The 16,554-nt window shown below is 42.0% G+C and overlaps 1 protein-coding gene across 5 annotated transcripts in view; it reads left to right on the top strand.

The window, feature by feature from the left end:
* RAB3GAP2 (RAB3 GTPase activating non-catalytic protein subunit 2) overlaps positions 1–16,554 on the top strand; it is an 88,711-nt gene that overhangs the window by 53,414 nt on the left and 18,743 nt on the right. For 4 of the 5 annotated variants that reach the window (XM_084785221.1, XM_084785224.1, XM_084785223.1 and 1 more), the window contains 8 exons: positions 1,360–1,487; positions 3,447–3,660; positions 4,564–4,661; positions 9,574–9,679; positions 10,873–11,033; positions 11,827–12,055; positions 14,763–14,936; positions 15,035–15,141. In XM_084785221.1, coding sequence (XP_084641347.1) covers positions 1,360–1,487; positions 3,447–3,660; positions 4,564–4,661; positions 9,574–9,679; positions 10,873–11,033; positions 11,827–12,055; positions 14,763–14,936; positions 15,035–15,141 — 1,217 coding nt within the window. The remainder of the gene's footprint in view (positions 1–1,359; positions 1,488–3,446; positions 3,661–4,563; positions 4,662–9,573; positions 9,680–10,872; positions 11,034–11,826; positions 12,056–14,762; positions 14,937–15,034; positions 15,142–16,554) is intronic. The other variant, XM_084785222.1, reaches the window with a different exon arrangement.

Here is a 16,554-nt window from a genome sequence, read left to right as displayed (position 1 = left end):
GATTACATTAGCACAGCTGACTTTTATTTGTTTAAGCCTGTCTGAAAAGAATTACATTTTGAACTGTGGACTGTAACTCCATATTCTGTTCAGCCGAGCATAAACCGGCTTCAGATTCCTAGTATCAGTTAAGTTGTGGTGTGCAGTAGATTGAGCCCATCTACTCGTGACTTTTTCCTAACAGTAATATGTGAAGCCAGATTTATATTTAATTACATTTATACTTAATCATATTTAAGCTACAATGACTTTTAAAAAGCCGTATTAAGTTCTCGCATGACATAAAGCATCTAATTTTGAGGTTGTTTCATTCCTGACATTTTCAGTAGATTTAGAAAGTCAGCTCTTGGTAAATAGTGGATGTCTTAGAGCCCACACCTTAGTGGAGACAACTCACTGAAAAGACATACTGTACTTACAGAGTCCCATATCCCTTGAAAGCATTAACAAAAGATTTGGTATTATGTAGAAAATAAGCGAGATCACAAAACAGAAACTAAAAATAAGTCAGTTTCAAGTCCTATTGATAAAGCAGAGTCCTGAAAATTTTCAGAGTTTTGTATGCTGTTGTATTATAGCTGTGAGAACATGGGTAGTGTTTCAAGTTTTCCATATCTGGCTTTTCAGAGAATGTGCTTGTTTCACATTAGTGAGAAATACTTAAGTTTTGCCAGGTAGGGAATATTTCCTCAGCATTACTCTTGAACAAAATGAACTTAATTGGTGGAGGATATTAGTGGACATCTACTCCAGGCCTTTCTGCCAGGCTGTCTTGAAGATACATTCATCCTGAGTGAACTCTATTGTCTTTGACCTGCCTTGATCATAGCAGAGCCAGGCAGCCTTACATGTGTACATACATCCTCAGGTAAGCACAGCAGGTGCCAGGCAGCCTTACATGTGTACATACATCCTCAGGTAAGCACAGCAGGTGCAAGCAGCCTTACATGTGTACACCCATACTCAGGTAAGCACAGCAGGTGCAGGCAGCCTTACATGTACATATACCTACATCCTCAGGTAAGCACAGCAGGTGCCAAGCAGCCTTACATGTGCACGTACATCCTCAGGTAAGCACAGTGAGCACCTGGGGATGAGCGAAGCAGAGTTTGTCAAGGTTGTCTCCTTAAATATAATTGCATACAGAAATCTCTCTTGCTCTGTACCTCCTCTCGACATACTAGAAAATGCTTTCACTTAAAAAGCTGGACATTTTACTATAATGGGAAAATTATCTTTGCTTTCAAAATCTGTGATAGGCATATCAGTATTTAGCTTATTAAGGAATTACATATTTAGGAGATTATGAAGCTCTGAGTCTGTTAACTATGTCTAATATGTTTTTCCTCTGCCTTTTAGAACTTGAGTCTGTTGATGAAGGATTGCTACAGTTTTGTGCCAGTAAATTGAAATTACTACATCTTTATGAATCTGTCAATCAATTAAATTCTCTTGATTTTCACTCGGATACACCGTTCTCTGATAACGTGAGTAGCTGCAATCAGTGTTACCACAGCAATCCCTCTGAGTACTTTCAAATGTTAAACTTTTTGAGTAAACAATAGAAAATTAAAGATTTGAGGTGGGTTTCTTATTGCTTTTAAGAACTGAAAGGTATATTTTCTCTATCAGGCCTCCTTTTTATCCCTTGCTGCTTAATTTGTATTTATAAAAATATAAAAATAGAGGCTGTAGAGGTGGCTCAGCAGTTAAGAGCACTGGCTGCTGTTCAGAGATCCTGAGTTCAGTTCCCAGCACCCACATGGCAGCTCACAACTATCTGTAATTCCAGTTACAGAGGATCCAACACCCTCTCACAGACATGCATACAGGCCAAACACCAATGCAAATAAAATAAACAAATTATTTTTAAAAAAGAACATAAAATATTAATTCTCACTGCTGATTCATCTTTACTATGTTACATTCCTTTGAAATACTCTAGACATTTTTTCAAGGGGATATCTTATTCACTGTTTTATTGCTTATGAAGAGACACCATGACCAAGGCAGCACTTATAAAAGAAAGCTTTAATTGGGGGTTTGTTTACAGCTTCAGAGCATCAGTCCATCTTCATGATGGGGAGCACACAGGCAGTCAGCCATGGGGCTCAGAGTTTGTACCCTGGTCCACAGAGAGACTAGACTGGCCTGGCCTTTTAAAACCTCAAAGCCCACCTCCAGTGACACGCCTATTTCAACAAGACCACACCTCCTAATCCTCCCCAACAGTCCACCAACTGGGAACCAAGAATTCAAATATTGAATCTATAGGGCCATTTTCCTTCAAACCACCACATGTGTCTTTAAAAAAAATGTTTTGAAAACTTTACAATAAAAATATTTTCAGTTTTTTGATGTGACAAAACCCTAATTTTTATCTTTCCTTTTTCATTTTATTATTACTGCTTGTATGCCTGTGAGTGTGGGTATAGACCTGCCATAGCTCATGTGGTAGACAGAGCCACCTGTTTGCAGTTACTTCTCCGTCCACTACAGGCTCTAGCTGTTGAGCGCAGGTCATCAGGCTAATGCACAAGCCCTTTCCCTTGCTGAGCTGTCTCACTGGCCATGTTTTAAAGAAAATATAAAAAAGATTCTGCCTGACAAGAGGTCAGTTTCTGCACTGTTAGTAAATTAATGCTGCCTGCTCTTTTGTGAATTATGCACTGAAATACAATTCTAAAATAGCCTGTCTCAGGTCAGAGTGTTAAAGATAACTGTACTAAGTGTTGTCTTACTTGTGTAAAACATCAAGTAGTGACAGTCCCTTGCAGTCTTTAGTATAGTGCAGTAGTTGCTCTAAAACATGTATTCAAAGTTTCCTTTAATGGAAACTGGCGAGATAAAACTGTTCTCTAGTGTGAATTGCCTCACCAGAACCCCTGTGTCTTCTGCTTATCCAAGGCAGGCTTATTAAAATGATCTGTCAAGTCACCTCTAATACTTGTTTGAAAATTAACCTGTCTTAGTGAAAGTTAAGGTTTGATGTAAACTTTCAATTTACATATCTAACCGTATAAACTGAAAAATAAAAGAATACATTCTGATATCTTCTTTTCTCTTTGGGGGATTTTAGATTTTAGCATTTTAGTAATGCATTCATGGTGGCATTCTCTAGTTACCATGAACTTTTTAGGAAAGTAAAGTTACACTGACGGTCTTTATGATTGCTTCTCTATTATATAATATGTATTTATTAGGACCCAACTTTTAGAAGATGTATAGTACTCTAAAAGAAACTTCCTAAAATGGCACTGTTAGTTTATTTACATAGCCTCATATTCATGAAATGTTATTTAAAACTAACATTTGAAACAGTACATTACCTGTGTCATATTTCATAGTAATTTTAAAAGTCTCCACTGCTCCCCAGCCTGGAGTCTCAGTTCTGATAATGGGCTAGCATTTGTGGCAGGCAGTTCATAGAGACTTTTGTCTTGAAGGACTTGGCTGTGCTGCTGAGGCTGGATGACAAGGAACTCCTGAAGCTCCGGGCCTTATTGGAAAAGTACAAACAAGAAAACACCAAGACCACTGTCCGGTTTTCTGAGGATTCAGATGGCGTGCTGCCTGTTCAGACCTTCCTTGACTATCTAGAGTATGAGAAGGATGCGCTCAGCATAAAGAAGATAAGTGAAGAGGAGTACGTGGCTCTAGGTAGGTAAGGCCCTGAAATCCGCTCTGTACGCCCTCCCTCTTCTACAGAAGTCACGGTGTAAGTGTACAATTCAGTGCCTGCTTCTGTTTTGAAGTTCAGCGACCAAAGAAGTGTGTGTGTGTGTGTGTGTGTGTGTGTGTGTGTGTGTGTGTACACATATATATTGGTCAATGATATATTCTGGGATGTCCACACACCATGTCATACAAATTTAATTGTATTAATAAGCCTTCTAATAAGAAAGTTTAAAAAAAAGAAGAAGAAGAAAGAAAGAAAGAAAAGAAAGTATTAGGGCTGGAGGAATGGGTCATACAGTAAAGTGCTTGCCGTCCAAACATGGGGACCGTAGTCTGAAATAGCATCTATGTAAAAAGCCAGGCATGGTGGCATTTGCCTATAATTCTAGTACTGGGGAGACAGAGACGAGGATCCCTGGGGCTCTTTGGTCAGGTAGTCTTGCCTAACTGGTGAGCTCTAGGTTCAGTGAATGAGCTATTTCAAAGAATAAGGTGGGGAACTTTTGAGGAAGACTTTTGACATTGACCTCTGGCCTCCACCTGTGCATGTGCACATACTATACACACACAAGAGGCAGCTTTAAGGCATAATGATTTGCCTTCTGTTCTGTTAAGTCAAATTTAGATGTTAAGTTCTTTTCTTTTGGGAATGGATACCCTTAATCCCAGCACCCAGGGGTCAGCGGCAGGTGGGACTTGGTGAGACTAATCTGCCCAGTGAGTTCCAGGGCAGCCCGGGCTATGTAGAGAGACCCCCTCGCAAACAAAACAACAACGGAAATTCTCTTTCATCTGGTCCTGCTTCCCTGGAATCCCAGTTTACAGGTAAGTAAGACTGTTAACCTGAATATTCATCATCAGTAACATGTTTGTTTGTTTTGCTAGGCAGTTTCTTTTTCTGGAAGTGTTTGCATGGAGAAAGCTCCACTGAGGATATGTGCCACACCCTGGAGTCTGCTGGACTCAGTCCTCAGCAGTTACTGGTAAGGTTTTGTTACTGAGTGCTTTCCACATGTTCCACAGAAGTGTTAAGTTTCACATCAATATCCTTAGCGTATCAAGGACATACATTAAAAGCCTGAAATGATCAAAGAAAATTACAATTACCATATAAATTTTGCGGCTCAAATATAGAATCTATATTTGGGTGGGTGCATTTACAGTAGATTTTGATACATTAGAACTAAACGAGCTCTTAAAAAACAGACTTCGCTAAAATGTGTATAAAATCTATATCACCATTTTCAGATCTTCAAGGGCAGAATCTTTACACACCAAATGCCCTTCTTACTGTTCATGCGCGCACACACAGTGGTCTTTCACACTTCAGCACACATCTCAGGTTTTGGACAGCCCACTCCTGTGAGCTTGGTACTGTACTCAGAAGGACTTTTATTGAACATTTAGAAGTCCTTTAAAGATGGGTTCTTTTCTATTAGTCTGTGAAAGTGTGTGCCTCAGGAGGGAAGGCAGCTAAAGTGCACACGAATATCAATAAGCAAATGTATTTTAGTAAGTGATGGATCATGTAGACTTCATGTATCCTTAAGGCATAGTTGCTATATAAATAAAAAACCATTGAGAAGCACATTGTAACGTTCACTTAAAGAACATAAGCAAAGTGGGAAGGGGCCAATTTAAAAGATATAAACTGGGATAACTCTTTCTGTGTGACCTTTGTGAGTAGCACAGTGGACCCTGTCTTGTTCCGGTTCTTCCTTCTCTTAGTTGTAGCGATGATGTTTCAGAATTGTTCATGCACTAAAATTGCATAAGGCTTTGTTTCAGGACATTGGAGCAGAAGCAGGCAGATCCCTGAGTTCGAGGCCAGCTTGGTCTACATAGTGAGTCCAGGCTACCCAGGGCTACATAGTGAGACCTTGTCTCAAAATTAAGTTTTAAAATTGCATTTGCATGTATACAATTAAGTACATTGTCACTTGTGAAATTTGAATTGATTTTTACCAATATTCATTTCTTGGTTTTGATCTTGGGTGAGATATTATATTAAGGGACATGGTGAGAAGAGATCTGAGATTTCACTGTGCCTACCCTGCCAACCTGCCTGCCTGCCTTGCTTGTTTCCTTTCTCCCTCCTTCCGTCCCTCCTTCTTTCCTCTTTTTCTTCCTTTTTTTTTTTTGTCATGTGTGTATGTGTGTTCCTCTGAGTCTTTATGTACACATGTATCCAGATCTTTATGGATTATCAAAAGTAATGTCAGGTGTCTTCCACAATAGTGCTCCATTTTACTTATAGGGGCAAATTCTTTCACTGAACCCAGAGTGTGCTAATTCCAACTAGTCTAGCTGGCCAGCATTCCCTGGGGATCCTCTTTTCTGCCTCTCAAGTGCTAGGATTCTAGGCTAGGATTCTAGGCAGGCTCTTCTGTGCAGGTTCCGGGGATTCATACTCCAGGCTTCATGGTTCCTTGGCACGTGTTTTATCCATGGATCCATTTCCACCACCCCATGTGCATTTCTTTTTAGTTACTATCAAATCTGCAGTGCTTTCCAAAGAAGAATCTGGAAAGAAGGGGTTCAGATTTGAGCTGTTGAAATGAAGCCTTCTTAGTTTATATTGCATATTCACTGGCAACACAATTATACTGTCTAATTTCCATTTTAACATATTGTAAGTGATAGCTTTATTAGAGCTGTGTTCATAAAGTGCATGCTTGTCATCGCAACACTTGGAGAAGCTGGGGTAGGAGGCCGTGAGCTTGAGAGCAGCTGGACACCGCCTCCTGACAAAACGTAAAAAGAGGAGCTTGAGGTGGAGTCAGGGGGTTGGGCAGGCGTATGGAGGAGGAAGAGAAAAAACACTATTTTAGAAAGGCTTCCATCCAGCTATGACAGCATAGCTATGTCTATAATACCAGTCTCTCAGGCTGGGGGACAGGATCACAGAGTTCAGGCCTACCTGGGCTGTGGATATTCAGGCCAGCCTAGTTAACCTAATAAAGCCCTGTCTCAAAATTTAAAAAGCAAAAAGAAGGCTCATCAATAAGGTGAATGCCTGGCATGTGCCAAGGCCCTGGCTGGGTTCAGTCATCCTCCATGTCTTAGAGGGAACAAGGGAGGAGGGGAAAAGCTTTTCAGGTGTATTTCTGTTGCCAGGCATTTACATTCAATTTAGTTACTTTATTGCTATGTTAGTGTGTTCATGTTTTCAGAGCAGGTATGGTTTTATTAAGTTCTGGTTGTGTTGAGGAAATAATAGGAAATGCAGCTCAGGTAAAGGAGTTCGCTAAATTTTATAGTCTGTGCTGTTCCTAATCTGTTACCTCAGTATTATTTCACAACTGTTCATATGTGGCATGTTTATATATGGAACAGGCTGATTCATATGTCCAGATTCATGCTATCATGGTCAGATAGTGCATGGTGCTTGTTCCTTGCTGTGCTGACTTGGAACACTGTCTTCCTTTGTATCCACCTGGTAGTTGATTTTCTGTGGCAGATGTTCCTGTTGTGATATTTGTGTCCTTTGTAATATATGTCTCTGTAGTCACCTTTATTGTCCCTGAAGTTTAAAATACCTTTTGGCTATGAATGTTTCTAAAATTACAGTTATTTTATTTTATTCTGATGGGAACTCATCTGCATTTTGTACAGATCTACCTTTGAACAAAGGTTACCTGTCAGGAAATTTTAAGTTTATTTTTAAAAAGAAAAACGAAAAAAATTTAGAGAGTGAACAAAGGAGGACTCTGCGCAAGAGAGGGAAGGGGCTGACACGGGGAGAGTTGGGAAGGAAAAAGCAGAACAGGGTTTTGCTTGTTCAGAATTTGCTAAAGGCCTGGGATAGGATTCATGGGAGAAGAAAGAAGAAGAGCTCACAGGATGAGGCTTATTTTGTCTAGCCATCGCCACCTAAAGTAGTCTTGGGTTGCCACTGTAATTAGCGTTTTGAACTTTTTTGTTAAGTGTGTTGTACACCAAGCTTTTAAGTACACTTAAAAACCTGGTGGCGTTTTGTTTATTTCTTTGTGGGGCAGAATCAAGTGAGAGAGTCTTGCGGTGTAACAGACAGATCTGGAACTCATGATCCTGCATGTGTGACGCAGCCTCACATGTGCAGGGTTGCAGCCATGCACCAGACGCAGATGTGCTTTTCTGTAAAGTCTGGTCGTACATTTTATCATGTAACCAGTAGGTAAATCTAGTAGCAACTGAATGACGAGCCCAAGGGTGATACGTTCTGCCCCGATGCAACACAACGCGTGCACGTGGGCAGAAAGCAAGGGGACAGTTGTTCTGACTGGGAATCAGTTTGTGCTTCTAAACAACAGGTTGTGTGAAGCCAGTTGCAGTCTAAAGCAAAGGGAGACCGTGGATACACAGGGTAAGAGGAGTCAGTCATATGCACTCAGCAGCATGCTGGGTCACCAGTGGTAGAAATAACATGCTAGAATATGGCTCTGATCTGTAAGTCAGTGGCTGCTGGGTCCTCTCTCCATCATATGAGCCACTGGTAGCAGAACATAGAGCTTATGTAACTATTGGCATTTGACACATTGTCATTATTTTATGACCATGAGGAAAGTAAGGGCAGAGTTGGGGTCTTTTAAGTTCTTATATAGACTAAGCTAGAAAGTGGTTCACAGAAGAAACTTAAAAGGAAAAGAGGGAGAAATATGATTTCACATTAAAAAGAGTGCTTATGAGTGATTTCACATATGTAAAAGTTACATATATATGCACATTGATGTGTGTATTTGTGTGTATGTGTGCTCAAGCCTTTTTAAACAAAGAGAAAAGAGAGCATGTGAGTTAGGTTCCAGCTGAAGGTCTAAGTCACTATGTGCATGGTGCTGGGAATTAGGGACTCCATCCACTGTTTCTGAAATGTTGCAATCAATATGAGGTGATATAATGTAATGTAAGGTGATATAAAACCCCTCGTGCAGTTCCTAGTCCTGAGTGACCTGTGTAAACATGTCTCCTCCATACACTTCACCTTCATCTCCTACTCTTACTGTCTCAGAGTTACATAGACTAGTGCATTTGAGCCAATCCTTTTCAAAGGTCTTCCACAAAAGCCGCTGCAATTTTATAAGTAATGGAGAAACCAGCACTTACCGATGTGACACTGTGCTCTTCAAGTTTTCCTCATCTCAGAATCATCGATTAAGTTTTATAAATCTTAAAGATGTTGTAGAAAGGTTTTCATTTTCACCAAAGTGGTTTTGTTTAAAATATATCTTTCATAGCTTGTTAGGGATTTTAGAATGGGAGCTTGATAATTTACGTGTGTTCCCCACCACCATGTTCCTGCATCTTTGGCAAGAGCAAGAACAAGATAGCTGTCCCTGTGGCTCCTATCAGAGCCTGCAGCTGTGCTTTCCTCTCCAGCAAATGTCTCAGTGCTGCCCTTCCTGCCAGTGTTCTCGTAACTGTGGCTTAGATTTGAAGGTAGTGTGTAACCTAAGAGGAGACAGAGGGGTGGGATTCAGGTGCCCAGCAGATGTTGAGATCTCATGGGTAAACTACCTCAGTCTATTCCCACATTACACAATAGAGCAAGCACCTAGCTAAACAGCTGACTCACCCTGTGCACATGCATACTGTAGGAAAGTGTGAACTCACCATGAATACATGAGCACGGTAGGAAAGTGTGAACTCATCATGAGCACAGGAGCACTGTAGGAAAGTGTGAACTTACCATGAGCTCATGTGCACTGTAGGAAAGTGTGAACTCACCTTGACCACATGCGCACTGTAGGAAAGTGTGAACTCATCATGCATACATGCACACAGTAGGAAAGTGTGAACTCATCATGCACACATGTGCACTGTAGGAAAGTGTGAACTCATAATGCACACATGCACATGTGTGAAATGTTCCTTATATTAAATACTGTTTAGGCTGAAAATATTTAAATTTTATTTCAGTCTCTGCTCCTAAGTGTTTGGCTTTCAAAGGAAAAGGATATTTTGGACAAACCACAGTCTGTCTGCTGTCTTCACACCATGCTGTCCCTGCTGAGCAAGATGAAAGGTAGGAAACCAGTGCATTTTGTGGGCCGGTGCTCTCGGGGTTTCTACTTCGATGCTCAGAAACAGAATGTAGGGGTTGAAATGCCACACATGGACAGGAGGAGTCCTCTGAGCAGAAAGAGACTATGTGTGGAAAACATTTCAGTGCTGTGTGCAGTTAGCAGGTAGATCCTTTGAATATATAAGGCGCCGTGGACACAGTGCATTCTTCATGCACTAGGCAAAAGCTTGCTGCGCATTTGCTGTATGCTTTCATATAAGACAGTGAAAGTCAGCCCTCAGAAGATGCAGTGTCACCAGAAAGTGGTCTTTGGGAGAGATAATATTTTGTGTATTTTGGTAAGAGAAATGGCTTAGAGATAAGGAATGTTCATTGATCGTCTAGAGAAGCCAGGTTCAATTCCCAGTACCCACATGGTGACTCCCAACTGTCTGTAACTCCAGTTCCAGATGGCCTTTCATATGGCCTCTGTGGGCACCAAACACACATGTGGTACATAGACATACATGCAGACCAAAACCGCATACACATAAAGTAAGTAATGACAATTTTATACCCCATCTCCAATATTTCTTTTTCATAATGAGCAAAATATTTCAAGTAAGAATTTGATACTGATTCAGAAAAAGCTTGACTAACTGTATAAAGACATGGAAGGTACATGTGCGGAATAAAATCAGGTGCAGTGTCTTAGCGTTTCTATTGCTATGACAAAGACCGAAAGCAACATGGAGGAGTGGGGTGATCTCTTCTTAAGCTTGCAGGTAATAGTCTGCCTGAGGGGCTCAGTGAACTTGATTGAGTTCTAGAGGAGCTGAAATGCAGACTGGAGGAGTGTAGTTTACTGGCTTGTTCTCGTGCTCAGCCAGATCACCTGCCTCGGGGTAGCACCACCCACAGTGTTCTGAGCCCTCCCACATCAGTCATTAGTGAAGAACATGCTGCACAGGGCTGCATACATGTTGAGCTTATGGAGGCATTTTAATTGAGGTTCCTTTCTCTCAGATGACTCTAGTTTGTGTCAAGTTGACAAAAACCTAGCTAGCATGCAATATTAATTTTATAGTGCATTTAGAAATATGCAAGTACATATTTGAGGGATTTGGTTTAAGCTTAAAGGATGAAGAACATATAGAACACGCCCATGTTGACAGGGTAAGATGTTACCTTTTCTTTTATTCTTGCCTCTGTAGTGGCCATCGATGAGACATGGGACTCTCAGTCTGTGTCCCCGTGGTGGCAGCAAATGCGCATGGCCTGTATCCAGTCGGAGAACAATGGAGCAGCCCTGTTGTCTGCACACGTTGGGCATTCCGTTGCTGCACAGATGTCTAACAATGCTACAGATAAGAAAGTAAGTGGGTCCCTGTGCAGCTTTGCTCTGTGCCTGTCCAGTTGGCGGATGGACACTTTTATGTCTTTGGATACATGGCTTGCAGTGTCCTGGAGCATGTAGAGTGTGGAATTTGTAAGGACTCTGAAGTAGCTTGTCATGGATGGCGGTGCTTTCCTCACTAAGGGGTCAGGGTGCGACTAGACCCCTTTCTGGGTATTCAGTTCTGCCATCCCTTGATGGTCTCCACCTCTGCCTGGGTCAGGCAAACCAGCACTTCCTACCATACTTGCTGTGTGGGTTTTCCCCTCTTCTCCTGAGGGCTCTTTTATATTAAGAAGAAAATGTTTCTCTTACATTTTATGGTAGGCCGGGTGGTTTTTCCTAGTGGGCTGTTGGGTTAACACCTGAGTGGGTCTCAAGCGACTTACTATAAACATTGTCAGTCCTGGAGGTTGTGGGCTAAGGGTAACATTACCAGATCGAGGTGTTTACAGTGATAGAGTTGGCGGGTACATTCTGTCAGCACCCTAAGCAGAGCAGCCCCTGCCAAAGGCCAGAAGAGTGTGAGGTGCACACTGGTCATTACCACAGGACCTTCTCTAAATGTCCTGAGTCTTCCATCTCATCCAGTCAAGTATTAAATCTGGATAATTACTTCTCCATTGCTTTCATTTAAGTTAATGTTGATTCAGAGTCTACCAAATGGCTGGGGGTGTGCTTGAGCAACTTAGGTGAGGCTTGGGCTTGAGCCCCAAAACAACAGCAGAAACAGACACATTTCCCAGAGTATAAGCAGCATATCATCTCTCAGTTCTCCCAGGCAGTTTTGGGTGCTGATGCAGAAGCCCTCACAGACTCCTGGGAAGCCCTTTCTCTTGACACTGAGTACTGGAAGCTGCTGCTGAGACAGCTGGAGGACTGCCTCATACTCCAGACTCTGCTGCACAGCAAGGTGAACCCACCCACCGCCAAAGTGTCATCTCCACAGACAGAGCCACTTCCAAGGCTTTCTGTTAAAAAGTTATTAGAAGGGGGAAAAGGTAAGCTGAATGCATCTGAGTGTTTGCAAATGTACACATATTAATTTGAATATTATTTACTTGTTGACGAAGTGGCCGGGACTTGCTTTGAACTCATAGTCCCTCTGCCTTTAGTGAAGTGCTAGGAACATAGGTGCATTTATAATTAATTTTAGAGCAGCCCTAGGTTTTCAGTAGTGAAATGTGTACAAGACTCCCATCCTTGGATCTGCGTCCGTCCTTCTCTCTGGTCCCATCTCACCCACTCACAGACACTTGAGTCCTGCTCGTGTTCAAGACCCTAGCCGAGGGCCCTCCCAGAACCCATTCTCAGGCAGCTTCCTGTTCTCCCTCCGTATCTCCAGAGAGCCAGTAGCTTCATCCCTTCCTCTTTTTCTCCCCCTTTTTGTGCTTTTAATTTTTCCTTAAATATGTTTTATGTTTCATCACCACATAGTAGTCCTACATATTTATGAGACATAGTGTGACATTTAAATACATTTATGCATCATAAGCACAGTTCCACTATGTAGGTATTTGTCACTGTTTTGTGTCAGGAGCACTCAAAGTCCTCCTCACTATGTTTTTTGAATAGACCATTAGTTGTTTAGATTCCCTGCTGTGCTATGAACCAGCAACTTACTTACCCTGCCCAGCTGCATCCTGGTACCCACTGCCACAGAGGTGGCTCACTTCTTCTCTGGCACATGACTGTCTACTGGCCTACAGCCATTCTGGTTCGGCACATGAAAAATTTCACTTTTAGTTTTCTTTGAGCGTTCAGTCTTCTTTCAGAGTCCCTGTTAAGCACTTGATCCCAGATGCTGTTTCTAGATTTATATATTCAAGTGCTTATAGATTTTTAAGATTTATTTCTTTATGCATGTGTGCACGTATGTGCAGGCACATCAACGTTGTATGCGCGCAAGGAGGGCAGAAGAGGGTGTCAGGTGTCGCTAACCAATCTTCTATTGCTTATGGGCTAGGTTGAAGCCAGCAAGACCCAGGCACCCCTCTGTCTATGCCTGCCTCAGAGATGGGCCCACAGGGTGTCTAGGATGCCTAGCTTGTTACAGGGTGATGGGCTCTGGGCTCCAGTGCTCTTCGTTCTGTAGTACCGACTCTCAAACACTGCGCCATCCTGCCAGCCCTGTGGGTGCTTACAGATTTTAATTTAATTAACTTGCTTTCTCATTCTTTATGAGATTTGTAACAATTTTTAAATTGTAAATTTACTGTATACCTTGTTGTCACCTAAAGAAGGTTGAGGAACACTGTTTTAATATTAACCCAAGAAATATAGTGAGGGGCATAATTCTAGAGTAACCGTTATGAGGTAACTTAGAGGCCAGACATGAAGATCAGAGTGTTTTTACAGATGAGGATGAGTATACTATGAAGCATTGTTTTTCTGAAAAACTATTTGAGTCAAAATAAGAGGTAAGCCAAGCGTGGTAGTGCACAGCTCAGTCCCAGCTGGCCTGGAAGCAGATGGGGTGAACATTTGAGCTGATAAATTTCAAACCAGCCAGAGTGGACAACATAGCAAAACTTCATTAACACCCACACCCCTCTACCCCAGAAGACATGGAGACTGGGGTAAAAGTTAATGTTCATTATTTTTAAATGAATTATTTGTTTTAGGTAATAAACAATTTTTGAGATGTCATGAATATTTTTAGCCTACACTTAGAATATTTTGAATCTTCTTGATGAGTAAAACCTATAAATTATTACTAACTTTTGCCCATAGATATTTTACCTAGTGACGTTAGTTGTATATTAACTGTAATATGGGGTATGGGGAAGAGTGCTTGCTGCCAAGCATGAGATCCTGAGTTCAAATCTTCAGAACCTACATAAAGGCTAAATGTGGCTGTACACACTTTAACTACCGTGCAGTGGGAGACGGTGGCAGACTGGAGCTTGCTGCCGGCCTCACCCAGGTTCAATGAACATCTGCCACAGAAAATCAACTACCAAGTGTATACAAAGGAAGACAGTGTTCCAAGTCAGTACAGCAAGGAACAAACACCATGCACAATCTGACCATGATAGCATGAATCTGGACATATGAATCAGCAGAGCAACATCCTCCCCTGATGTGTGCATGTGCATGTGTGTGCGAGCACGTATACAAACATATACATATTATTTTGATGTAAAACAGAGTAACCTGGGGTAGACATTAGTTCCAGTGATAGAGTGATTGTCTGGCACACACAGACATGGTTCCCAGAGCCTCATAAGCTGGGGATGGTAGCACACATCTCTTCATCACTCTAGAGGCAGAGGCAGAAACATCAGAAGTTCAAAGCCATTCCTCCTCAGTTTGATAATTTGAGGCCAGCCTGACACAAGACCCTTTCTCAAACAAACAAAACAAAGCCCTTTAAAACAGTAGTAATTCCTCCATCTATGTCTGGTGTTATACTTTGAACTTATGGACCTGGCAAGTGTGTAGCATACAGTATTGACACATGTGCATTTCTGTTTATTTAAGATTTTCTCAATGTCCAAGCATGCCCCCAGATGGCAACCATCTTATTTGCCCTCCCAAGCTGTCAACCTCGTAGCTTTTTGGCATCCCCTTCAGTTCAGGTTCAGAAGTGAACCTGCACATATCTGTCCTAAGAGCGTGTCTACCATATCCTGTATTTGGCTCCATTTAGCACGCTGCTGCTCATATTTACCAGATTTCATTTTCTTTCCTGTCTCAAACCTGTAGGTGGTGTTGCAGACAGTGTAGCCAAGTGGATATTTAAACAAGACCTCAGCCCTGAATTGTTGAAATGTGCCAACAAAGAAAGAGATGTAGAAAACCCAGATGAGCCCCAAGAAGGTATTGCCCGAAGTCTCCTTGAGGTGTCAGAGGTGGAGATAGACCTAGGAGCCGTACCAGGTGACACCCAATAATGAGCACCATGGAATCTGGGGTGGAGCGGTGGATGTAGCTGAGTTCTTCTCACCAAAGGATGCTGTGGCCCTCTTATGTTCCAGACTTGCTCCGTCTAGCCTATGAACAGTTCCCTTGTAGCCTTGAGCTTGACGTGCTGCACGCCCATTGCTGCTGGGAGTATGTTGTTCAGTGGAATAAAGACCCAGAGGTAAAAGTCTCCATCTGCTGATTGTGTCTGCACACGTGTCATACAGTCCAGGTTGTCCTGGAACTCGGGGAAACATTTGCTTTTCACCTTGTGCCTGCACTAGAAACTGTGCTAGGTGCTTTTAACACATTGCTGTGTGTGTGTGTGTGTGTGTGTGTGTGTGTGCATGCATGTACACTGAGCATTGAACCTGTGGCCTTGTGTTTGGTAGGTATGCACTCCAACACTGAACTATATCCCCAACCCTTTTAAATTTACATCTGGAGACAGGGGCTAGTTAAGGTGCCCTCATTGGCCTTGACCTGTGGCCTTCCTGAGTAGTAAGCAGCGTGTACCACAGTGACTGACTGTGTAATTAAGTGTCACTTTCTTACACCTTATTAATTCATTCAGATTTTAGGAATTATCTGCATTCCTTTTGTCATCAACTGGAAACCTATTGTGGTTAAGCTGAGACTTACTGTGATTGACACTCTGCTGTGGGGACTCAGGGAGAGGTGATGGAGGAGCATGGGAAGGGGTCCCGTGCTGGGGCCATTTTTTGGTTAAGGTTAACAAAGGCAAGCTGTTATTTAAATCACTCTGAAAGTGTTTTCTTTTAATATATAGTATCATTACATACTAAAGAGCCTTTCTGAGGAGGGAGGAAGGGCACTTTACTATATCAGAGTGAGATATTCACCTTTGGGATTTTTAAACAAGAATGCAGCCTACAATAAAGACCTCAGAAAAGAATTTGGATTCAAGCGGAGTCTTTACAAGAATACTTATGAAGGAGGTTTGAGTAAAGCAGGTGACAAAGGTAATACTTACAAGATGCTTTTGTGTCTTGTTTCATCTTGGTGTCAAGTCTTTCTTAAATGGATGAGGTGGTGGGTAATAGATTTAGTGACCAGTGGTAGGTTAGCCTTTCAATTGGGATCCAAAGCAAAGCTTGGAGCCACTCCCTAAGGTGCTTCCAGAGCAAGTGCCCACAGGAAGGTCATGACTCTGTGTGCCAAGTGAGGCCTTATCAGAGTTGAGAGGCCAGCAACACTAACTTTTGACAAGAGTTAGCCGTATACACAATAGGGCTGTTTCTGGGCTATTCTTCTGATCCAAATATAAGAAAAATGGTGAGCCAGGCACGGTGGTGCATGCCTTTAATACCAGCACTCGGGAGGCAGAGGCAGGTGGATCGTTGTGTGTTCGAGGCCAGCCTGATCTACAAAGGCTACACAGAGGAACCCTGTCTCGAAAAACCAAAAAATATAAAAATAAAAAATAAAAATATTAGAACCAACCATCAGGCACCAGGCTGGCTTTAGGACCTTTACCTTTTTTTTTTTTTTTTTTTTTTTTCCGAGACAGGATTTCTCTGTGTAGCCTTGACTGTCCTGGACTCGCTGTGTAGACTAGGCTGGCCTCGAACTC

This window comes from Acomys minous, assembly GCF_964271855.1.
Source record: "Acomys minous genome assembly, chromosome: 1".
Classification (NCBI taxonomy): domain Eukaryota; kingdom Metazoa; phylum Chordata; class Mammalia; order Rodentia; family Muridae; genus Acomys; species Acomys minous.
The sequence above is the reverse complement of the archived record's forward strand: the minus strand, read 5'-3'. Positions and strand labels throughout refer to the sequence as shown.